This window comes from Oncorhynchus mykiss, chromosome 22 (genome assembly GCF_013265735.2).
Source record: "Oncorhynchus mykiss isolate Arlee chromosome 22, USDA_OmykA_1.1, whole genome shotgun sequence".
Taxonomy (NCBI): domain Eukaryota; kingdom Metazoa; phylum Chordata; class Actinopteri; order Salmoniformes; family Salmonidae; genus Oncorhynchus; species Oncorhynchus mykiss.
In genome coordinates, this window is record NC_048586.1 from 4,758,455 (window position 1) to 4,784,727 (window position 26,273).

Sequence of the window (26,273 nt, forward strand, 5' to 3'; positions counted from 1 at the left end):
AATAAACAGAGAGTAGCAGCAGTGTAAAAGAGGGGTCTGGGTAGCCCTTTGATTAGCTGTTCAGGAGTCTTATGGCTTGTGGGTAGACTCGGTTAAGAAGCCTTTTGGACCTAGACTTGGTGCCCCGGTGCCGCTTGCCGAGCAGTAGCAGAGAGAACAGTACATGACTAGAGTGTCTGAAGTCTGACCATTTTTAGGGCCTTCCTCTGACACCGCCTAGTATAGAGATCCTGGATGGCAGGAAGCTTGGCCCCAGTGATGTACTGGGCCTTACGCACTACCCTCTGTAGTGCCTTGTGGTTGGAGGCCAAGCAGTTGCCATACTAGGCAGTGATGCAACCAGTCAGGATGCTCTTGATGATGCAGCTGTAGAACCTTTTGAGGATCTGAGGACCCATGCCAAATATTTTCTGTCTCCTGAGGGGGAATAGCTTGTCGTACCCTCTTCACAACTGTCTTGGTGTGCTTGGACCATGTTAGTTTGTTGGTGATGTGGACACCAAGGAACTTGAAGCTTTCAACCTGCGCCACTGCAGCCCTGTCGATGAGAATGGGGGCGTGCTCGGTCCTCCTTTTCCTGTAGTCCACAATCATCTCCTTTGTCTTGATCAAATTGAGGGAGAGGTTGTTGTCCTGGCAGCACATGGCAAGATCTCTGACCTCCTCACTATAGGCTGTCTCATCGTTGTCGGGACCACTGTTGTGTCGTCTGCAAACTTAATGATGGTGTTGGAGTCATGCCTGGCCATGCAGTCGTGGGTGAACAGGGAGTGCAAGAGGGGACTGAGCACGCACCCCTGAGGGGCCCCCGTGTTGAGGATCAGTGTGGCGGATGTGTTGTTACCTACCCTTACCACCTGGGGCGGTCCATCAGGAAGTCCAGGATCCAGCTGCAGAGGGAGGTGTTTAGTCCCAGGGTCCTTTGCTTAGTGATGAGCTTTGAGGGCACTATGGTGTTGAACGCTGAGCTGTAGTCAATGAATAGCCTTCTCACATAGGTGTTATTTTTGTCCAGGTGGGAAAGGGCAGTGTTGAATGCAATAGAGATTGCATCATCTGTGGATCCGTTGGGGCGGTATTCAAATTGGAGTGGGTCTAGGGATTCTGGGATAATGGGGTTGATATGAGCCATGACCAGCCTTTCAAAGCACTTCATGACTAGAGACTTGAGTGTCACGAGTCGGTCGTCATTTAGGAAGGTTAGTGTTCTTGGGCACAGGGACTATGGTCGTCTGCTTGAAACATGTTGGTATTACAGACTCAATCAGGGACAGGTTGAAAATGTCAGTGAAGACACTTGCCAGTTGGTAGGCTCGTGTCACTGGGCAGCTCGCGGCTGTGCTTCCTTTTGTAGTCTGTAATAGTTTGCAAGCCCTACCACATCCGACGAGCATCGGAGCCAGTGTAGTATGATTCAATCTTAGTCCTGTATCGACGCTTTGCTTGTTTGATGGTTTGTCGGAGGGCATAGTAGAATTTCGGGGTTAAGGGTTAAGGGTTAGAGTCCCTCTGCTTGAAAGTGGCAGCTCTACCCTTTAGTTCAGTGCGGATGTTGCCTGTAATCCATGGTATCTGGTTGGGGTATGTACGTACGGTCGCTGTGGGGACGACATCATCGATGCACTTATTGATGAAGTCAGTGACTGATGTGGTGTACTCCTCAATGCCAACGGAAGAATCTCGGAACATATTTCACTCTGTGCTAGCAAAACAGTCCTGTAGCTTAGCTTCTGCTTCATCTTATCACTTTCTTATTGACAGAGTCACTGGTGCTTCCTGCTTTAGTGTTTGCTTGTAAGCAGGAATCAGGAGGATAGAATTATGGTCAGATTTGCCAAATGGAGGACGAGGGAGAGCTTTGTACACGACTCTGTGTGTTGAGTAAAGGTGGTCTAGAGTTTTTTTCCCTCTGGTTGCACATTTAACATGCTGGTAGGAATTAGGTAAAACGGATTTGAGTTTCCCTGCATTAAAGTCCCCGACCACTAAGAGCGCTGCCTCTGGATGAGCATTTTCCTGTTTGTTTATGGCCGTATACAGCTCATTGAGTGCGGTCTTAGTACAGATGAAAACTATTGGTAAATAGTGTGGTCTACAGCTTATCATGAGATACTCTACCTCAGGCGAGCAAAACCTCAAGACTTCCTTAGATTTCGTGCACAAGCTGTTGTTTACAAATATACATAGACCATCACCCCTTGTCTAACCAGAGGCCTCTGTTCTATCCTGCCGAAAAAGCTTAAAACCTGCCAGCTGTATGTTAATCATGTCGTCGGTCAGCCACAAGTCAGTGAAACACAAGATATTACAGTTTTTTTTTATTTTTATGTCCCGTTGGTAGGATACACATGCTCATAGTTCGGCTATTTTATTTTCGATTGATTGTACGTTGGTTAATAGGACCGATGGTAAAGGTAGATTACCCTCTCGGTGACGGATCCTTACAAGGAAGCCTGACCTTCGTCTTCAATAACTCTGTCTCTTTCTCCTGCGAATGACAGGGATGAGGGCCTTGTCGGGCATCTGAAGTAAATCCTTCCCATCTGAGTCATTGAAGAAAAAGTATTCCTCCAGTATGGGGTGAGTAATCGCTGTCCTGATATCTAGAAGCTCTTTTCGATCATAAGACACGGTGGCAGAAACATTATGTACAAAATAAGTTACAAATTACGCAAAGAAACATGCACAATTGGTTACAGGATCGTAAAATGGCAGCCATCTCCTTCGGCACCAATCAAAAGCACTAGCCTTGATAGTAGGTCCACTTAATACAGGTATGTCAATGTAAGCTCCATCAGTCCGCACTGTAGTACTACCAATCTGTTTTACGGCCTCTGCATATGATACATCATGACTGATCCTATATCTCTGAGCATCTCTAGCCTTTCTCTGTACCTGGCATCCACCAAATGCTGCAGGTGTTCTCCCCCAAAATAACCCTCATATTGCTTCCACATTCCCCATAATCATGTTCCCCTCCACACTTGGCACATCGTTTCTTTCCTTTACACTGAGCATGTCCCATTCTTTAGCATTTAAAACAACGCAGTGCATATGGGCCAAATTCTCAAACAATGAAACTCAGGAATCCTATCTGTACTTTTCTCAAACCTCAGCATCACTGATAAGCTTTCACTTCTTTGACCCACTTTCCTTCTGATCAACATTTTGGCCTCAATCACTCTGCCCCCCTTCACATTTTCTTTAATATCACCCATCGACATATATATTGGGACCCCAGTGATCGTTCCATTCAATCTAGCATAAATACCAGGGACACAGCTTTTAATCTTCTTCCCATTAAGCTTTTCCATGGCTACCACACAATATTAACAATCTACCATTTCCAATGAACCAAGCTAATTTCACTTCACTTGCCTCTTTCTCTACGGCATTAGTTAGTCGGATAGGGTGTAAGTGAGGCCCTGTGGTCTCAAACACTATCACCACTTTCCACTCCAACACATCATTACTCTTGCTTCCTACCTTGACCCTCTTCATGCTTTCTTTACTAGACGCTCCACTGCTTTCTGTATCATGATCTCTCTTCTTCCTATGTCTTTCCAATATCGGCAATAGCGGTCCTTGACCCTCATCCTCCCGCTTCATACCATCAGAACTGAGACCTATATTGTTCTCATTCCAGCACAGCTGTAGCTTCACCAAATCGTTCTAAATTTCCTCCATTTCGTCTGCACTTCTCCCCACCATTTCCGACCTCCAAGACTCTCTCACACTCCCCTTCTCGCCATTCGCCATCTTGACCGATCCATAGACTATCCGTCCACCCAGCAAGGACCCCAACTCAACCATCTGCTGGACACAGGGAAACACCAGGCAGTTATTCACAACCCCCCTCACTAACCTGCAGCACCTGGAACTAATCACAATTTAGTTTCCAGTAATCTCTCCTCCTTCAGTCTTCTTCTTCTTTGGACTTTATTAGTTGGCAACTGTCTTTAAGGTGCATTACCACCACCAACTGGACTGGAGTGTGGACCTCAGTTCATCCTTCAATCAACCACGTTGCTCCTAAAAACCAATGAGGAGATGGGAGAGGCTGGACTTGCAGCGCATCAAGCTTCACAAATAGAAACAAGTTTAGTGCCTGGCTACCGGACGGTCGTTGAGTGTGGGTGCAATGATTGAATAACATGCATGTGTACATTTATTTTGCAACGCTCACGCACCAGACGCAGGCGGTGTGGTCAGCATACCAAACATTGTCCTTCAGGCCAAGATATTATTAGGTTTGACATAAATCTTTCATAACAAACCACATAAAAAATCAGGCCATGCATTTCTGCAGGACATAATGGTTGGGTATGATGGTTGTGTTAAAGTTGTTTTATTATAATCAACAATAAAGTAGGAGCCAGTGAAATGACTCACTTGTTTTTTGTATTTCTCATTGAAATAAATGTAATTGTCAAGCTATATGTGTATGATGCCTTTCAACATCAGTCCATTATCCCATGTGACTGTGGGTATTTTGAAAAGCATGATTAAGTTTCAATTCCTTTATTTTGGTGTCCTATGCAGAAACCAAAGTAAAGAAGTGAAGTTAAAAAAGGCCATATCCCATATTTATCAGAATTGCAGCACTGCTCTTGCAGCTGCTCTCTGTCTCTGGGGAAATTAGTCTTGTTTTTGCTTTAGCACTTGTATTGTCTTTATCTTGACCTCTTATTTACCGTTTCTTCAGATAGCAGAATTTTTATTAGCTTTACCTTTTTACAGCCTAGCTGGTGTGAGGTGTTATATTGTGGTCTGCGATCCAACGTTGGACTTTGGTTTGATCTTCACCTATAACAAGATAAATTAGAGGACTAACCTTCATAATCCTCTAAGATTTTACTGGTTTCACATGATTAATTTAACCGTCTTGTGTACTTGTGAGTTCTAAAGCTGAAACTACAACACCAGATATTTGGATTCTATGACCGCTGGCTTTGTCTGTACCAGCAACCGTGGAGTATCCTGTGGGTGTCCCTCCTCTCTGGATGGGGAAGAGAACTCAAAGGAGGGAATCAACAGGGCCCCGGTCACCTGGGCCAACAACTCCAACACGAGACACCAGGACAATACGGGTGAAGATGGTGCTGTTGGGAAGCTCTGGGGTGGGGAAGTCCAGTCTGGCAATACGTTTCAGCAAGGATGAGTTTAAAGGCACTTTACCCACCGTAGGCTGTGAGTACACATATACGTGATATAATTCTGTGTCATTAGTAGTATTAGGGTGGATACATGTGTATTGGTATCATATGCATGGCTATTACAGCATTATGCTCCTAGTGCCAAAGGTATGTATATACTTCTGTGGCATGTTATTTCAGCTGTGCACATTTAGCGTTTTTCAGGAGCTTGTTTTTTCATATAGTAGTATCTTATTTTATAGCCCTAAGCTAAGTTGTCTCTCTGGTATATTTTGTCAAGAACATTGTTGCTCTGTTGTTATTTGAATACAAGATCGCTTTGCAGTCAGACATCTTTGTCTTGTCCCATGTATATATATTTTTATATATTTTTCTTCGCATTCTTTTTAATATTTTTCCCAAACCTCAACTTCAAAATACTCTCCTGCAACCCGCCTCACCCAATGTGGTGTGGATCTGTTTTTTTTCTAACGTATTTCTATTTACCTCCGAACTGGAATACCTCAACTGAAGCTAGCTAGCTAACTAGCTACCAGCTATCAACTATCAGTAAGCTAATCACTGCTAGGGGTCATCAGCTAACCTTTAGCTCGGAAAGCTCTCACCAGTTCGTACAACGCTTTTCAAACCAGAGCATACCGGACCTATTTTTCTCTCCATTTCCCTGGATTCTTACCGCAAACTCTGAACCCTTTCATCTGGATCATGGCAGCTAGCTAACCGCAACCCGGGTTGACTACTCCTGGCTAACGTTTCCGTCCCCGGAGCAAGCACCAACTAGACTGGGGCTAGCCCATGCTAGACCCATCTCCCGGCTAGGGCTCCTGGGATCCTGAAGCCCACTCCTCGGCTACAATATCCCACCCCTTCTACTGCCGGTACGGGGCACGGAACCCTGCCGATCCTTCACGACTGGAATACCAACATAATCTGCACGAGGATCCCAACATGCCACTCAGGCTCGACACCCCGTGAAAGCCCATTCTGCTAACCGTGGCCTGCTAGCTATCTATAGCATATTGGACTGTTAGCTGATCCACCGGCCAGTTTCTTGGACCACTATACCCATTTTGCCAATTGGACTTGGACCCCTCTGCCCCTTGGAACCCTACTAATACCACAACTGGTCTATAGACGTCAACGCACGAGGAGGCAAAAACAGACTTTTCCCCCATCGCGACGTCCCTCTAAGGCCCTTATGCTAGCTTGCTAGCCCCGGCCTGCTAACTGTCTGAATCGCCGTGTCCCCAGCCAGCCCAACCACTCACTGGACCCATACAATCACTTGGCTATGCATGCCTCTCCCTAATATCAACAATATGCCTTGTCCATTACTGTCCTGGTTAGTGATTACTGTCTTATTTCACCGTAGAGCCTTTAGCCCTGCTCAATATGCCTTAACCAACCATGTTGTTCCACCTCCCACATATGCGATGACATCACCTAGTTTAAACATCTCTAGAGACTATATCTCTCTATATATTACTCAATGGCTAGGTTTACCTCCAATGTACTCTCTTCCTTCCATACCTTTGTCTGTACATTATGCCTTGAATCTATGCTATCGTGCCCAGAAACCTGCTCCCTTTACTCTCTGTTCCGAACGTGCTAGACGGCCAGTTCTTATAGCCTTTAGCCGTACCCTTATCCTACTTCTCCTCTGTTCCTCTGGTGACGTAGAGGTTAATCCAGGACCTGCAGTGCCTAGCGCCACTCCTATTCCCCAGGTGCTCTCATTTGTTGACTTCTGTAACCGTAAAAGCCTTGGTTTCATGCATGTTAACATTAGAGGCCTACTCCCTAAGTTTGCTTTATTCACTGCTTTAGCACATTCTGCCAACCCGTATGTCTTAGCCGTGTCTGAATCCTGGCTTAGGAAAACAACCAAAAACCCTGAAATTTCCATCCCTAACTATAACATTTTCCGGCAAGATAGAACTGCCAAAGGGGGCGGTGTTGCAATCTACTACAGAGATAGAACCCTACAAGTTTCTATCTTACTATCCAAGTCTGTACCAAAACAATTTGAGCTTCTACTTCCTAAAATTCACCTTTCCAGAAACAAGTCTCTCACCGCTGCCGCTTGCTATAGACCACCCGAAATTGTTGCAACCCCTATTACTAGCCTGTTCAACCTCTCTTTCATGTTGTCTGAGATTCCCAAAGATTGGAAAGCAGCTGCGGTCATCCCACTCTTCAAAGGGGGGGACACTCTTGCCCCAAACTGCTACAGACCTATATCTATCCTACCCTGCCTTTCTAAGGTCTTCGAAAGCCAAGTCAACAAACAGATTACCGTCCATTTTGAATCCCACCACACTTTCCCCGCTATGGTTTCAGAGCTGGTCATGGGTGCACCTCAGCCACGCTCAATGTCCTAAACGATATCTTAACCGCCATCGATAAGAAACAATACTGTGCAGCTGCATTCATTGATCTGGCCAAGGCTTTCGACTCTGTCAATTACCACATCCTCATCGGCAGACTCGATAGTTGGTTTCTCAAATGATTGCCTCGCCTGGTTCACCAACTACTTCGCTGATAGAGTTCAGTGTGTCAAATCGGAGGGCCTGTTGTCCGGGCCTCTGGCAGTCTCTATGGGGGTGCCTCAGGGTTAAATTCTTGGACCGACTCTCTTCTCTGTATACATCATTGATGTCACTCTTGCTGCTGGTGTGAGTCTCTGATCCACCTCTTTGCAGACGACACCATTCTGTATACTTCTGGCCCTTCTTTGGACACTGTTACCAACCCTCCAGATGAGCTTCAATGCCATACAACTCTCTTTCCGTGGCCTCCATTGCTCTTAAATACAAGTAAAACTAAATGCCTGCTCTTCAACCGATCGCTGCCTGCACCTGCCCGCCCGTCCAACATCACTACTCTGGACGGTCTGACATAGAATATGTTGACAACTACAAATACCTAGGTGTCTGGTTAGACTGTAAACTCTCCTTCCAGACTCACATCAAACATCTCCAATCCTAAGTTAAATCTAGAATTGGCTTCCTATTTCGCAACAAAGCATCCTTTACTCATGCTGCCAAACATACCCTTGTAAAACTGACCATCCTACCGATCCTCGACTTTGGCGATGTCATTTACAAAATAGCCTCCAATACCCTACTCAATAAATTGGATTCAGTCTATCACAGTGCCATCCGTTTTGTCACCAAAGCCCCATATACTACCCACCACTGCGACCTGCATGCTCTCGTTGGCTGGCCCTCGCTTCATACTCGTCGCCAAACCCACTGGCTCCAGGTCATCTACAAGACCCTGCTAGGTAAAGTCCCCCCTTATCTCAGCTCGCTGGTCACCATAGCAGCACCCTCATGTGGCGCTCCAGCAGGTATATCTCTCTGGTCACCCCCAAAACCAATTCTTCCTTTGGCCGCCTCTCCTTCCAGTTCTCTGCTGCCAATGACTGGAACGAACTACAAAACTCTCTGAAACTGGAAACACTTATCTCCCTCACCAGCTGTCAGAGCAGCTCACAGATCACTGCACCTGTACATAGCTCATCTGTAAATAGCCCATCCAATCTACCTAATCCCCATACTGTATTTATTTATTTATTTATTTATTTATCTTGCTCCTTTGCACCCCAGTATCTCAACTTGCACATTAATCTTCTGCACACCCTACTATCCAGATGTTAAATTGCTAAATTGTAATTACTTTGCGACCATGGCCTATTTATTTATCTCTTATCCTACCTCATTTGCACATGCTGTAAATATACTTTTTCTACTGTATTATTGATTGTATGCTTGTTTACTCCATGTGTAACTCTGTGTTGTTGTATGTGTCGTACTGCTTTGCTTTATCTTGGCGAGGTCGCAGTTGCAAGTGAGAACTTGTTCTCAACTAGCCTATCTGGTTAAATAAAGGTGAAATAAAAAATAAAATAAAATAAAATAATGTACAGTGGGGCAAAGGAGCCTCTTAAAGAAGAAGTTACAGGTCTGTGAAAGCCAAAAATCCTGCTTGTTTGTAGGTGACCAAATACTTATTTTCCACCATAATTTGCAAACTGGCCACTCTAACTTCGTATTAGGGATGTGGATTAAAGTTTGAGTAACATTGTAGTATGTCATTGTGCTTAACCTCAGGGATCTAGTTGAAGAATGTTGCCTGTTAGGGTAAGTTACTGTATGTCTTCATTCTACCTGGTGTCACAGTATATTCTGTCCCCCCCCAGGTGCCTACTTCACCCAGGTGGTGTGTCTGAGTGATGTCACATTTCACTTTGAGATCTGGGACACGGCGGGACAGGAGAAATACCACAGTGTTACCCCGCTGTACTACAGAGGAGCCCATGCAGCACTGGTGGTGTACGATATCAGCAAACGAGTAAAACTAATGCAAACACACGAACACAAACTGTAACTTTTTCACTCATCATTATTCATGATAAATGTAGAACTGTCCATAACCATGGTTACCATCGACATTAATGTAGAAGTGTTTAGAAATATATTATATTTATATTTACACTAAAAGTGACTGCAAAATTACACAATCCATTATTTATTTATATTGGGCACAAAATAATCTGAAATACAACCAAAACAAATTGCTAATGCATCTAACAAGTTTGTAGAGCCACAAGCTTGATGTAATCATTGTGTGCTAGAAATATGGGACCAAATACTAAACTTTTGACTGCTTTAATACACATAAGTGAATTTGTCCCAATACTTTTGTTCCCATAAAATAAGGGGACATTGTACAGAAAGTGCTGTAATTCTGAAACGGTTCACCCGATATGGATGAAAATACCCTCAGATTAAAGCTGACAGTCTGCACCTCATAGTCATTATATACACTACCGGTCAAAAGTTTAAGAACGCCTACTCATTCTAGGGTTTTTATTTATTTTTTTACTATTTTCTACATTGTAGAATGCAAGGGAAGACATCAAAACTATGAAATAACACATATGGAATCATATGGAATCATGTTGTAACGAAAATATATTTAATATTTGAATTCAAATAGCCACCCTTTCCCTTGATGACAGTTTTGGACACTCTTGGCATTCTCTCAACCAGCTTCATTCAATTAACAGGTGTGCCTTGTTAAAAGTTCATTTATGGAATTTCTTTCCTTCTTAATAAGTTTGAGCCAATCAGTTGTGTTCTGACAAGGTAGGGTTGGTATACAGAAGACAGCCCTATTTGGTAAAAGACCAAGTCCATATTATGGCAAGAACAGCTCAAATAAGCAAATAGAAACAACAGTCCATCATTTCTTTAAGACATGAAGGTCAGTCAATACAACAAATGTCAAGAACTTTTAACGTTTCTTCAAGTGCAGTTGCAAAAACAATCGAGCGCTATGATGAAACTGTCTTTCATGAGGACCGCCACAGGAATGGAAGACCCAGAGTTACCTCTGCTGCAGAGGATAAGTTCATTAGAGTTACCAGCCTCAGGAATTGCAGCCCAAATAAATACTTCAAGGAGTTCAGGTAACAGACACATCTCAACATCAACTGTTCAGATGAGACTGTGTGAATCAGGCCTTCGTGGTTGAATTGCTGCAAAGAAACCACTACTAAAGGACACAAATAAGATGAAGAGACTTGTTTGGTCCATGAAACACAAGCAATGGACATTAGACCGGTGGAAATTTGTCGTGGAAATCTCAAAATTTGAGATTTTTGGTTCCAACCGCTATCTTTGTGAGATGCTGTGTGGGTGAACGGATGATCTCTGCATGTGTATTTCCCACCGTAAAGCATGGAGGAGGAGGTGTTATGGTGTGGGGGTGCTTTGCTGGTGCTTTGCTGGTGAAACTGTCTGTGGTTCAAGGGACACTTAACCAGCATGGCTACCGCAACATTCTGCAGCAATACGCCATTGCATCTGGTTTGGGCTTAGTGGGAATATAATTTGTTTTTCAACAGTACAATGACCCAACACACCTCCAGGCTGTGTAAAGGCTATTTTACCAAAAAGGAAAGTGATGGAGTGCTGCATCAGATGACCACAATCCCCCGACCTCAACCAAATTGAGATGGCTTGGGTTGAGGTGGACCACAGAGTGAAGGAAAAGCAGTCAACAAGTGCTCAGCATATGTGGGAACTTCTTCATGACTGGTGGAATAGCATTTCAGGGGAAGCTGATTGAATGCCAAGAGTTTGCAAAGCTGTCATCAAGGCAAAGGGTGGCTATTTGAAGAATCTCAAATATAAAATATATTTTTTGGTTACTAAATGATTCCATATGTGGTATTTAATAGTTTTGATGTCTTCCCTTGTATTCTACAATGTAGACAATATTACAAATAAAGAAAACCCCTTGAATGAGTAGGTGTTCTAAAACTTTTGACCTGTAGTGTAAGTGCTGCAGTACAGAGCCAAAACAAAAAAAATGTGTCACTGTCCCAATACCTCTGTCACTCACAGTGTGTGTGTTTAGGAGAGCTTCATAAGGGCCCAGATGTGGCTTCGGGAGCTGGAGAAGCACTATATTCCGGCTTCCACCGTGATGGTACTAGTAGGAAACAAGGGGGATCTTTCAGAGCTGCGCCAGGTGACATTACAGGTACTGTACTCACTGTATACAAACAACACACACAAATACACACTCATGCATAGTCACACTTGCACCAGCCCCTATAACACACCACATACACTGTACATATTACAGCAAACAAACACATTCACCCAGGCTGTAGGGAGACTCAGTCATACATACAGAATGTCCCATGTGGATATTAACGGTACTCCTATATGATGATCAATCTGACATAAACATCCCTTCACACACACATACACATTGTACTGTACTTTCACATTGGTCACCACATGACAGCAGTGCAATGTACCACTCATATTTGATTAATGCTTGATCCTCTCTATTCATTTCATAGGAAGGGCATAGTCTTGCCGTTGACAGAGGCTTGCTTTTTATGGAGACCTCGGCCAAGTCAGGGAATCAAGTCAGTGAACTGATGCTGGCTATTGGTAAGTAGTCAGGCACTCTAGGTGTGAAAATATTTCTCAATTTATGTTCTTTGATATTCATAATTGTGACAGCTTTGAATTTGTATCTCTGAAGATAGACCACTAGAGGGCAGCAGATAGACAAGCAAATATTGTTCATATTTCTTATAATGGAACAATATGGTCGATACAGAAAAGTGAGTAAGCAACAATGCTTGGTGAGACATATCACATGTATTTATAAAGCCCTTTTTACATCAGCAGATGTCACAAAGTGCTTTACAGATACTAAGCATAAACCACAAACAGCAAGCAATGCAGACGAAGAGGCACGGTGGCTAGGAACCTAGGAAAAAACCTAGAGGGGAACCAGGCTCTGGTGGGTTGCCAGTCCTTCTGGCTATGCCGGTGGAGATTATAAGAGTACATGGCTATTAAGACCAGATCGTTCTTCAAGATGTTCAAAAGTTCATAGATGACCAGCCGGGTGAAATAATAATCACAGTGGTTGTAGGTCAGTAGGTCAGTGCAACAGGTCATTATCTCAGGAGTAAATGTTAGTTGGCTTTTCAAAGCCAAACATTCAGAGGTCAACACAACAGGTACGGTAGAGAGAGAGAGAGAAAGTTGAGGACAAGGTAGCACGTCCGGTGAACAGGTCAGGGTTCCATAGCCGTAGATAAGGTTCCATAGGACTCCATATAAGACAGGAGAATTACATCAACCATAACTCTAGCCCCTCAGCACATAGACTATTGTAGCATAGATACTGGATGCTGAGACAGGGGGAGGTCTGGGGACACTGTGGCCCCCGGACAGGGCCAACCAGGCAGGATATAACCCCACCCACATTGCAAAAGCACAGCCCCCACACCATTAGAGGGATATCAACAGACCACCAACTTACTACCCTGAGACAAGGCTGAGTACAGACCATTAAGATCTCCTACACCGCACAAGCCCAAGGGAGTGCAAAACCGGACAGGAAGATCACGTCAGTGACTCAACCCACTCAAGAGACGCATCCCTCCTAGGGACGGCATGGAAGAGCACTAGTAAGCTAGTGACTCAGCCCCCGTAATAGAGTCAGGGAATCCCAGTGGAGAGTGGGGAGCCGGCCAGGCAGAGACAGGTTCCTTGCTCCAGTGCCTTGCCTTTCACCTTGGCACTCCCTGGTCTGACTACACTCAGTCATAGGACCTACTGAAGAGATGAGTCCAGACCGAGTCTGCGTCTCTCACATGGATAGGCAGACCATTCCATAGAAATTGAGCTCTATAGGAGAAAGCCTGGCTTCCAGCTGTTTTCTTCGAAATTCTATGGACAATACGGAGGCCTGCGTCTAGTGACCGTAGTGTACGTGTAGGTATGTATGGCAGGAAAAAATCAGAGAGATAGGTTGGAGCAAGCCCATGTAATGCTTTGTAGGTTAACAGTAAAACCTAGCACTGGAGTAATATGATCAAATGTTTTGGTTCTAGTTAAGATTCTAGTAGCCGTGTTTAGCGCTAACTGAAGTTTATTAAGTGCTTTATCTGAGTAGCCGGAGAGTAGATCATTGCAGTAATCTAATCTAGAAGTGATAGCTTTTCTGCAAAATTTTTGACAAGTTTCTCAGTTTTGCAATGTTACGAAGATGGAAGAAAGCTGTTCTTGATACAGTATGTTCGTCAAAAGAGAGATCAGGGTCCAGAGTAACACAGAGGTCCTTCACAGTTTTATTTGAGATGGTTGTACAAACATCAATATTAATTGTCAGATCTATTTGTTTCCTGGGACCTAGAACACCATTTCTGTTTTGTCCATGTTGAAAAGTAAAACATTTGCCACCATCCACTTCCTTAGGTCTGAAACACAGGCTTGCAGGGTAGGCAATTTTGGGGCTTCACCATGTTTCATCGAAATATACAGCTGTGTGTCGTCCGCATAGCAGTGAAAGTTGACATTGTGTTCCCAAATGACATCACCAAGAGGTAGAATATATAATGAAAACAATAGTGGCCCTAAAACAGAACCTTGAGGAACACCGAAACTTCCAATTGATTTGAGGACAAACCATCCACAGAGACAAACTGATATCTTTCTGACAGATAAGATCTTAACTAGGCAAGAACTTGTCCATGTAGACCAATTAGGGTTTCCAATCTCTCCAAAAGAATGTGATGATTGATGGTGTCAAAAGCAGCACTAAGGTCTAGGAGTATGAGGACAGATGCAGAGCGTTGGTCGGATGCCATTTAAACGTAATTTACCTTTAATGAGTAGGCTGCATAGATTTCGTGACTAAAAGCTCAAAAGGATAAAACACAGCCATTGTCTTTTTTGTAAATTGATATTGCTGTCGTAAATGTTAGCAACACCTTCGCCTTTGCAGGATGCGCAGGGGACATGGTCACTGATGTAACCAGGAGGAGAGGCCTCATTTAACACAGTAAATTAATCAGGCTTGAGCCATGTTTTAGTCAGGGCAATCACATCAAGATGCCCAAGCTAGATTGAGGCACAGACAGTCTGTGGGGATAGCTGAGCTGTCTACACTGACTGTGCTAGTGGCAGACTCCACTAAGCTGGCAGGCTGGCTAACAGCCTGCTGCCTGGCCTGCACCCTCTCATTGTGGAGCTAGAGGAGTTAGAGTCCTGTCTATATTGATAGAAAGCACCCCTCCATAATATGAAAGCACCCCTCCAGCTACGATGGAGTCCGTCACTCCTCAGCAGTCCAGGCTTGGTCCTGTTTGTGAAAGAAAGAGGGACAATTATTTACAATTCTATCTTTTGGGAGGGGCAGAGAGCAGTTTAACCAGGGATTGAGTTGTGTGACTGCTGTAGAGCTCATCACTCCCCCTAACTGTGAGGGGGCCAGAGACAATTACTTGATGCTGACATATTTCTAGCTAATTTACATGCTGAAGATATGTTGCGCTTGGAGACCCCTGACTGTTTTATCCTAACATTGTTGGTGCCGGTGTGGATAACAATATCCCTATACTCTCTACGCTTGCCAGAACCCTCTTCAGATTAGCCTTCACGTCAGCAGCCCTGCCCCCTGGTAAACAGTGTATGATCGCTGGATGATTTAAAAAAAAGACTAATATTGAGGATGATGGAGTCACCAATGACTAGGTTTTCAATCTGTCAGAGCTAATGGTAGGAGGCTTCAGCGGCTCAGAACCTGTAACGGGTGGGGAGGCCTGAGAAGGCTCAGCTTCTGACTCCGACTCGCTGCTGAATGGGGATAACCGGTTTAAAGTTTCTGTCGACTGAATGAGCGACACTGGTTGAGCATACCGACAGCATTTCTTTCCAGAAGCCTTGAGAAAATTGTCCGGCTGCTGGGACTGTGCGGAGAGATTTATACTACTCTCTGTACTTACTGGTGGCACAGACGCTGTTTCATCCTTTCCTACACTTAAATTTCCCTTGCCTAACGATTGCATCTGAAGCTGCGCTTGCAACATGGCTATCCTCACCATAAGGCGATAGTTCTCCTGTATATTATGAGTACAGGGACTGCAATTAGATGGCATAGTGTTAATGTTATTAACGTTACTTAGCTTTTGTGGCTGGTGGAGGTCCTGTAGATAGGCTGGACACATTACATTTTTAACAATGCTTTTTTCTGATTAAAAACTAGTTCATTGCATCCGCCGTGGAGCCCAGTTTCATAATATGACCATATTTACCAGCTGCTTGCCATAGTTTATGTATGTCTGTCTATTTCGCCAAATATCTCGCAATGTGTATATTTAGATTTTTTAAAGTCGGATGCCATTTTCTTTTTTTTTCTTTTTTTCTTTTGAATTTTACCCCTTTTTCTCCCCAATTTCGTGGTATCCAATTGTTTAGTAGCTACTATCTTGTCTCATCGCTTACAACTCCCGTACGGGCTCGGGAGAGACGAAGGTTGAAAGTAATGCGTCCTCCGATACACAACCCAACCAAGCCGCACTGCTTCTTAACACAGCGCCATCCAACCCGGAAGCCAGCCGCACCAATGTGTCGGAGGAAACACCGAGCACCTGGTAACCTTGGTTAGCGCGCACTGCGCGCGGCCCACCACAGGAGTCGCTGGTGCGCGATGAGACAAGGATTTCCCTACAGGCCAAACCCTCCAGAGCTTGGGTGCAAACCCAGAGTCTCTGGTGGCACAGCTGGTGCTGCAGTACAGCGCCCTTAACCACTGTGCCACCCGGGAGGCCGGATGCCATTTTAATCAAGAGAATCTCCTCTTTCTAATTATGTAAATCTGGGCAGCGAGCTCGGTTGTCATCGTTCACTAGACCAGAAATAATCAGACGTATTCATTTTTTCCCGATTTTCTCATTACCTAGACATAAGCACAGGTGTGATTTTGTGGTTGTGGTAACTAACACTGGCTGTGGAAGTGCTGAGTGGCATATAGAAGGATGCGGTGTGTGTGTGATCCCTCTCTGTCTCAGCCCACAGGGTGAAGCGGTGTACGAGTGAGCATCAAAGCGGTCTGACAGAGTGGCAGGAGACAGAGTTAGTGAACCTGCGCCGCTCTGAGACCCTACAGCACCCTCTTGCATCCTGCTGCCCCTCCATTGGACCCTAATGTGTGTTGTGTGTGTGTGTGTCTGATATTTTTGTGAGGAACTGTATGTTCAAAGATTTAAGTTTAAGACAATGACTTCTCAATTACCCAATATCAGCTCAGTTAATCCCTACCATTGTGACAATGAGTTGTCATAATGCTGCATCAAATGTACGTTATCTGAGGGGCGTTGGCAGACACAATGTAAGTAACTTAATTTATGTGCCCCTAATTGCACTCTGTTTATCTTGCAGCTATTTTATGCAGTACTCATGTGCCTATGAACCAGAGTTACAATGTCAGCACTGAGGTGGTGTGCCCTAGTAGGAAGTCCACTGTGTTCAGCTCACCATGTACTATCAGCTCCAATATAAATAACATGAGCAAGTCTACTGCTGATAAGCTCCCCAGTAAATTATTAAAAACAATTAAGTAACCCAGAAAAGTGCTAGAAATAGTCAATAATGTTCTTGTAACAGATGACATCTATATTCTGACTGTCTCTGACACTCACTTAGATAATACCTTTGATGATACAGTGATGGCAATACCTGGCTATAACATCTACCGAAAATACATAAATGCCAACAGGGGTGGTGTTGTGGTCTATATTCAGAATATCATTCCTGTAAAGCTTAGAGAGGATCTCATGTTAAATCTTATTGAAGTAAAATGGCTACTAAAGCCCATTCTTGTGGGAAGCTGCTATAGACCACCAAGTGCTAACAGTCAGTATCTGGATAATATGTGTGAAATGCTTGATAATGTATGCGATATCAACAGAGAAGTATATTTTCTGGGTGATTTAAATATTGACTGGCTTTCAGCAAGCTGCCCACTCAAGAAATAACTTGACTGTAACAAACTGTAACCAGTGCCTGCAACCTGGTTCAGGTTGTCAGTCAACCTACCAGGGTAGGTACAAACAGCACAGGAATGAAATCATCAACATATATTGATCACATCTTTACTAATGCTGCATAAATTTGCTTCAAAGTAGTATCCAAAACCATAAGATGTAGTAATCGCAATATAGTAGCCATATCTAGGAAATCCAAAGTTCCAAAGCCTGGGCCTAATATAGTGTATAAGAGGTCATATAATAAGGTTTGTTGTGTTTCTTATGTTGATGATGTAAAGAATATTTTCTGGTCTGTGGCGTGTAATGAGGAGTAACCAGACGCTGCCCTTGACACATTTATGAAATTTCTTATTCCAGTTACTAATAAGCATGCACCCATTAAAATAATTACTGAAAAAACTGTTAAACCCCCTTGGATTGATTAGGAATTGAAAAATTGTATGGATGAGACGGATGAGGGACAATAAATGGCAAATGGGTCTGGCAGCCCAATCGATTGGCAAATTCAGAAATCATGTGACTAAACTAAAATAATAATTTTAATAATCTATACTATGAAACAAATTAAATTATATGAAGAATGATAGTAAAAAGCTTTGAGCACCTTCAATTAAATGTTGATTAATTGAATCAGATGGCCCCATTCATCACAAAACCCACATGCCAGCAACAAATTCTGACACTACATATCCAGGTATATCTGACCAAATTATGAAAGACAAGCTTTGCACTTTTGAATTCTGTAGATTGAGTGTGGAAGAGGTGAAAAAAATATTGTGGTCTATCAACAATGACAAGCCACCAGGGTCTGACAATCTGGATGGAAAATTACTGAGGAGAAAAGCAGGCGATATTGCCACTATTTGCCATATCTTCAATTTAAGCCTGCTAGAAAGTGTGACCTCATGCCTGGAGGGAAGCAAAAGTCATTCCACTACCGAAGAATAGTAAAGCCCCCTTTATTGGCTCAAATAGCCAACCAATCAGCCTGTTACCAACACTTAGTAAACTTCTGGGGAAAAAATAGACAACAAATTGACAACAGACTTTCAGCACGCTCATAGGGAAGGACATTCAGTCACAGCACTTACACAAATGACTGGTAATTGGCTGAGAGAAATTGATTATAAAAAGATTGTGGGGGCTGTTTTGTTAGACTTCAGTGCAGCTTTTGCCATATTCAATCACAGTCTGCTGCTGGAAAAACGTATGTGTTATGGCTTTACACCCACTGCTATATTGTGGATTAAGAGTTACTTGTCTAACTGAACACAGAGGGTGTTCTTTAATGGAAGCCACTCTAACATAATCCAGGTAGAATCAGTTATTCCTCATGGTAGCTGTTTAGGCCCCTTTACTTTTTTCAATCTTTACTATCAACATGCCACTAGCTTTGAGTAAAGCCAGTGCGTCTATGTATGCGGATGACTCTGGATTGTAAACTGTCATGGTCAAAACATATTGATACTACAGTAGCTAAGGAGCATTCTATCCATAATAAAGCATTGCTCTACCTTCTTAACAACACTATCAACAAGGCAGGTCCTACAGGCCCTAGTTTCATTGCACCTAGACTACTGTTCAGTAGTGTGGTCAGGTGCCACAAAGAGTGACATAAGAAAATTGCAGTTGGCTCAGAACATGGCAGCATGGCTGGCCCTGAAAAGTAATTGGAGAGCTAACATTAATGATATGAATGTTAATCTCTGTAAGAAGTGTTGACAAGCTGAATGTACCGAGCTGTCTGTTTAAAATACTAGCACACAGCTCAGATACCCACGCATACCCCACAAGACATGCATACCCCCCCAGAAACCAGAACAGACTATAGTACTACAGTACTACATAGTGTCATGACTACATGGAACTCTACTACACATCAGGTAACTGATGCAAGCAGTAGAATCAGATTTACAAAACAGGTAAAAATACACATTATGGAACAGTGGGGACTGTGAAGAGACACACACAAAGGTAAAGACACGCACACGCATACATTATAATATTGTTGTATGGTGGTATTATACATTTTGTATTGTAGTTATGTAGTGGTGTAATACTGTTATATGATGTACTGTTTAATATTTTGTTTTATATATAATGTAAGTGCTTTAATGTGTTTGGACCCCAGGAAGAGGCAGCAGCTAATGGGGATCCCCAATAAATACAAATACACCAAGTCACCCGGCTCTGTCATATCCTCACATGGTCTCTCCTATCATTGCTATGCAGATGACACTCAACTACTTTTCTCCTTCCCCCTTTCTGACACCCAGGTGCACATGCATGCCTGGCAGATATCTCAGCTTGAATGTCAGCCCACCACCTCAAGCTCTAACTCGACAAGGCGGAGCTGCTATTCAACCCGGGAAGGCCTGCCCACTCAAAGACCTCTCCATCACGGTTGACCGCTCCCCAGTGTCTCACTGCCAGTGTGCAAAGAACCTTGGCGTGACCCTGTCGTTCTCTGCAAACATCAAAGCAGTTCCTGCAGGTTCTTGCTCTACATCATCTGTAGAGTACGACCCTACCTCATACAGGAAGTGGTGCAGGTCCTAATCCAGGCACTTGTCATCTCCCCCCCCAGACTACTGAAACTCGCTGTTGGCGACAGAATGCTGCAGCCCGCCTGGTTTTCAACATTCCCGAGTTCTCCCATGACACCTCGCTCCTCCGCACACTCCACTGGCTTCCAGTCAAAGCTTGCATCCACTACAAGACCGTGATACTTGCCTATGGAGCAGCAAGAGGAACTGCCCTCCCTACCTTCAGGCCATGCTCAAACCCTACACCCCAACCTGAGCACTCGGTTCTGCCACCTCTTGTCTCTTGGCTGTCCCACCCCTCCCCTATGGGAGGGCATCTCTCGCTCAGCCCAGTCCAAGCGCTTCTCTGTCCTGGCACCCCAATGGTGGAACCAGCTTACCTCTGAAGCTAAGACAGCAGAGCCCCTGCCCATCATCCAAAAGCACCTGAATCCTCTTCAAAGAGTATCTTAAATTATCCCTCCCCCAAAAAACCTTCCTGAACCAACACTTGCAATTGACTCCCCCCCCCCCCTTCTAGCTCTGACTTTACTGATAGCAAGTTTACTGATAAAAAGTGTACTTACTATGCCTGTCATATGTGGTTGTCCCACCTAGCTATCTTAAAATGAATGCGTTAATTGTAGGTTACTCTGGATAAGAGAGTCTGCTAAATGACTAAAATGTAAATCTCAAAATATATCAGCATAGGACTCTTTCTTTCACAATGTTTTTGATTTTATTTTTCTTCACAAGATACTCAAGCAGTATTTTTTCAGAGGATCGTTCCAAGTTTCCAAAAGTGTTGCATCTTATTTCTTGCTGATTGAAAACATGGTTGTGGGTTGTGTTCATTAGGGCACGCAATGTGAAATGTTTAAAAACTTTTTTCAGGGATCCTGGGTGGCGCAGCAATCAAAGCACTGTACTACAGTGCTGAGGTGCCACTACAGCCTGGGGTTCGATCCTAGTCTGTGTCACAACCGGCCGTGACCAGGAGCCCCATAGGCCGGGGCACAATTGGCCCAGCTCCGTCTGGGGTAGGTAAGGGTTTAGCCGGTGGGGCTTTCCTTGGCTCATCATGCTCTAGCGACTCCTTGTGACAGGGCTGGGCGCCTGCAAGCGGACTCCGGTTGTCAGTCGAATGGAGTTCCCTCTGACACATTGATGCGTCTGACATCCGGGTTAAGCGAGTAGTGTGATAAGAAGTAGGCAGCCAGGTGGGTCATGTTACGGAGGACGCATGACTTGGCCTTTGCCTCTCCCGAGCCCATTAAGGAGTTGGAGAGATGTGCCAAAGGACCTAATTCGGGAAGAAAAAGGGGCAAATAAAGATAAGCTTGTGGCCATACCACTCTGAACACGCTTGTTCAGGGTCGGGCCAGGTTGTACTGGGACGGGAGACAGCCTGGGAATAGCAAGTGCTGTAAACAAAACAAAAGTTTTGTGATGGAAAAATGAAACTTGCATTTCTCGTTGGATAAATTAATCCAGGTAATCCGTTTTCTCCCATTTGGTCCTGAATAGGCATGGCCCGGGTCTTTATTGTGTTACAGAACTTGAGACAGAAACTTAGGGCTACTTGCAGTTCTATGATAATATGAGTGAGATATCTCACTTAATGGGGATTTACTCAGGCGTATTCTCCAACGGAAATACCAATCCCACCATATGTTGGAGACAGACAGGTTGAGTGGTGAATGAGGTAAGCCCCTTTCCTCTTCATAAGACGCCACTTGCCCTGCCTCTGGTCATTCTCAAGCGTGCCTCTCTTTCAAGCAGGGAAAAGTGGTAAGATATCTCACTCATATTATCATAGAATCGAGGTTATGCAAGTAACCCTAAGTTCTATTTAAAATATACTATCATCTCTATATCTCACTTTATGTGGATATAAACTCCTCCCGTAACACAGGCATTTTCTCCGAAGCCAAGATATTCCTAACAATATCACCCATCAGAGGCCTCAACACTGAAAGTATGCGCCAACAATGGATATGTGACATCCACTCAGTAAGACCTCATAAACGTATGATAGGTGGCCTAAAAAGCCCAATACTCTCGCTCCATCCAAGTAAAAGTGCAAAGCGCATACTGGACACAAACAGAGGAAATGCGAGGGGTGGGCAACCAAAAGCTCTAAGGTGAAGCAAGCATAGTTGTCACTAACCTTGGACATCAAAGGTTGGATCGGGTAATAAGGTTACTTAGGAAATCCCCTGCCAACAGTAGGCAAGAATGGTGTACTTTCACCTTGTGTAGCTCAATCACTCATTTTGCAGGCAGGTAGACGGTAAAGCAGCCAGAAGGAGAGGTGTTACCTCTCCACGCCTTCCACCAGCGGTCCGGAAGCCCTAAAAAGGCTTCCAAACTAGGTGCATGCGATGCCCACCCTCTATCAAAAGAAAAGCAGGGGGTTTAACCCAGCTATCAGCGCCTGTATGACAGGCTGAGATTGTTGTTTGAATGGACCTTCGCAGTGGAGATCTTCCCTCTGTCCTGAAAAGGTTATGTGATGAAGCAATTAAACGCCCAGGATACAGAGCATTAAGAAATTATCTGTTCAGGCCAGACCACTTCTGAGCGTAAAAGAGGGGCACTGGCACTCTGGATGCTGATGATCCCGAATGGCAGGTGTGTCTCATTCAATCTTTATCTCTCACGGGGCACGCCCAGAGGGTCATGGCATGGTTGAGGATGGTAGATTTCTCTGTGCGTATGGGTCTGAGGATCAAATCAAATCAATCCCAGTGTAACTGCAACTGCCAGGGCTGGTTGTAAGCAAGAGAGTGATCTCCGCAACCAAGGTATCCCTGGTCATCGAGGGGGCTCAAGGAAGAGGGATAAGGCTATTTTAATGGAGTGGAGAGAGCCAGGCATGGAGGAGGACTCACCCTAGTCAAAGTGTCAGCGCTTCCATCCTTTTGTCAACAGTATGTGGGAAAGGAGCCTCTGCGAAAGGGTACACAAAAATGTCTGCAGCATTGAATGTCACCAAGAACACAGTGGCCTCCATCATTCTTAAATGGAAGAAGTTTGGAATCACCAAGGTTTTTCTTGTGCTGTCCGCCCAGCCCAACTGAGCAATTGGCGGAGAAGGTCCTTAGTCAGGGAGGTGACCAAGAACCCAATGGTCACTCTGACAGGGCTCCAGAGTTCCTCCGCAGAGATGGGTGTCACATCTGGAGAAAACCTGGCACCATCCCTATGGTGAAGCATGATGGTGGCAGGATCGAGGCAAAGATGAACGGAGCAAAGTACAGATAGATCCTTGATGAAAACCTGCCCAGAACCTCAGACTGGGGCCAAGGTTCACCTTCCAACAGGAAAACAACCCTAAGCACACAGCTGAGACAATGCAGGCGTGGCTTAGGGACAAGTCTCTAAATGTCCTTGAGTGACCCAGCCAGAGCCCGGACTTGAACCCGATCGAACATCTCGGGAGAGACCTGAAAATAGCTGGTAAGCGACACTCCACATCCAACCTGACAGAGCTTGAGAGGATACGCAGAGAAGAATAGGAGTAACTCCCAAAATACAGGTATGCCAAGCTTGTAGCATCATACCCAAGAAGACTCTACGCTGTAATCGCTGCCAAAGGTGTTTCAACAAAATACTGAGTAAAGGATCTGAATACTTATTGTGCTGCCATCCTGTTAGAAGGTAACAGATTATTTTATTACAATGGTTCAATTGGATTTTCATTGTGTGCAATGGTGTTATTTGCCCCCTAGTGGATGTTTCTGGTACTTAGAAAGACTACGCAAACAGGAAGTAGAGAATTTGTTCTGCACGCATAGAAGCAGCTACAAACAACGCTACGGTGCAGGTCTTTCAATGTAGTTATTTCTTGTCACGCTTCAGCCTTGGAAAATATTTGTTTGTAAGTTCAATTCAAGCATTTAGCTAATGATTATAATCTTGTTATTGATAGAGTTGCTTACATATCAATGTTGGTTGCATTTACTCACAAATTGCAATGCCTTTCATGTATGTCGTTGGCTGTATTACTTTGCTCGTGAGTCATGCAAACGAATTGTGAAATATACAATACTGTAGTTTTGTTACTGTTCCTAGTGTAATATGCTTTGTTATTCTACATAAATGGTTGTACATTATTAGAGTAATGAAAGGAGCCAATTACCATATGAGTAACAATTAGCTATATGGTTTGGCATCATGCCAGATGCATGGTACCTTAGCGTGTGCTTTGTATTTATGCAACTTCCATTGTATAATGTACAGCTACAGTGTTTCGGTGTGAATTGAATACTAAAGTATATTCTTTTCTGTATTTTGCAGTTTCACAACATAAACGTTTTCAATATATTCATTCAAGAAAAGTCACGCCTTGGGAGTTTTATTGAAGACTTAGTTGTTAGCTATCTGTCTAGTTTTGCATGGGAACGCAACTCAAGGGCAGAATACTTATGTAAATGTGATATTTCACTTTTTGATTTGTAATACATTTATAAAAACGTATTTTTGCTTTGTCATTATTTGGAAAAAGTCAAGGGGTGTGAATACTTTCCAAATGCACTGTATTTGTGTGTTGGAGTGTCAGTGTAGAATGTGATAAATGTCAGGATCTGCCTCTGCCTCTTCTCTATCATTGCGTGTCAGATTTGTAAAGCTTTGGGATGCTTGGTGACATGTCCTTTCCTTTTGCCTCAAAGCTGATCAAACTGGTCCCGGAGCCCAGCCACAAAATCTCTCCAGGAGGCCACCAAATGTACAGCGTTAGACAGTACCAATTTTGGACTGCCTGAAGGGTTGTGCTTGTATTCTGAAAACGTTGGAGTGTTGTGTTCGACAAGTTACAGAAAAAGCTGACTCAAGTTTATCCATTCGGGTATAGAGCGTTAGAGCCTCATTACGTGTGGCCAGAGTTAGATTTTTGTCCTCAGATACTTCTAGGAAAGACTGAATAACATTGGCATAATTGAGGCATATTGCATTTGTGGCTTGTGCATGGGCAGACCACCTTGTACCGGAAAGAGATTTGAGGGTTTCAATTCGACTGTTTACATTTGGTTGTAAACCTGATGTTATCTGCTATCGCCAAGTGGATTTGGAGCAAAGTGATTCTCCTGTGTGACTTGTTATAGTAAGGAACTTTAGGAAACGCTCCTCAACTTTACCATCAGGCGAGACATATCTCATGATAAAAGTCAGCTGATCTACGTGGGTAACATCTGGCGTGGAATCAACACTAATAGAAAAATATTTAAATATTTTATGTTCCAATATTAATTCTAGGAGTACCCTCTCTCCCATTAACTGCACAGTTGATACAAATGGTAGATAAGACTGGTTGCCTCTTCCTGCATTCCCGTATCTTGCAGCGTGTTCATGTAGAAATGTCAACTTCAAGTATATCCAAATAATTGTATTTTGAGATGGAACCAAACAATTTGTTGTCCAATAATGGCTGCTGGTCTCAAATGGCTATTTTAGCCCCGAGTCAATTAGTCATTTTTCTGCAGTCCTAGAGATCCATGTCAGCATGCATTTGCGATGGGCCTCTGATCCGCCATGTTCGGTTATGCACACATTTGCATGTTTCCAGTCATTAAATCCAGTACAAGTCACAAATTTTGACATGTTATCCTTTTCCCCGAACAACTGACACACAAAACAAAATAGACCGTTTTGAAGGAGAGTAAAAGAGCCACTCATGGGGAACAGACTCACCATTCAAAAGCTTGCGATTGCAAAAGAGTTTTGAAAAGGATAACTTTTGATGTTTGTATTGTTTCTTCGAGGCTGAGAAATCGGCATTCCTATTTTGGCCTGATGTTGGTCCCGCTACCCCTTTATCTACCCAGTAGGCACGTGCCCTGTCATTGACCTTCACGCTGTCATCGACTACGCTGTCATTGACCAATATCCCTGGTCGAGGTCTGTGTTATGAGGTCTGGTGTTGGTGTCCTTTGTCAGTTTGGAACCTTGCGGTTCGCCAGAGAACAGTTAAGTAGGAAGACAGCAATCTAGTCATGCTGAGAAGATCTTCCCGAGTTAGAAAGAACTCTTCTCAAAGGAAGAGAGGCAATAATGACCAGAGGCGAGTGGTGTCTTGTGAAGAGGAGTTTTAATCTCATTCGCCATTCGACCTGTCTCTGTGATTGGTACTTCCGTTAGAAAATCCGACTAAGTGAATCCCCATAAAGTGAGCTATCGAGAGGATATACTTGAAATGGAACTAAATTAAGCGAGGGG

General features: G+C 43.9%; 1 protein-coding gene across 1 annotated transcript; it reads left to right on the forward strand.

Moving 5' to 3' along the window:
* The first annotated feature begins 4,566 nt into the window (after positions 1–4,566).
* Positions 4,567–17,444, forward strand: LOC110501273 (ras-related protein Rab-17). The gene is made up of 5 exons (XM_021578694.2): positions 4,567–5,190; positions 9,361–9,512; positions 11,586–11,711; positions 12,040–12,133; positions 16,552–17,444. Exons 1-5 carry the CDS (start codon positions 5,004–5,006, stop codon positions 16,686–16,688), a joined length of 696 nt encoding a protein of 231 aa, XP_021434369.1. The 5' UTR covers positions 4,567–5,003; the 3' UTR covers positions 16,689–17,444.
* The last annotated feature ends 8,829 nt before the right edge of the window (positions 17,445–26,273 follow it).

What these genes read in the sequence shown, in the direction of transcription:
- LOC110501273 (XM_021578694.2), top strand. Translation starts at nt 5,004, where the DNA reads ATGGGGAAGAGAACTCAAAGGAGGGAATCAACAGGGCCCCGGTCACCT. An exon ending in TGTACGATATCAGCAAACGA is followed by an intron (nt 9,513 to 11,585) that starts GTAAAACTAATG and finishes GTGTGTGTTTAG; the next exon opens with GAGAGCTTCATAAGGGCCCA. An exon ending in TGCGCCAGGTGACATTACAG is followed by an intron (nt 11,712 to 12,039) that starts GTACTGTACTCA and finishes TTCATTTCATAG; the next exon opens with GAAGGGCATAGTCTTGCCGT.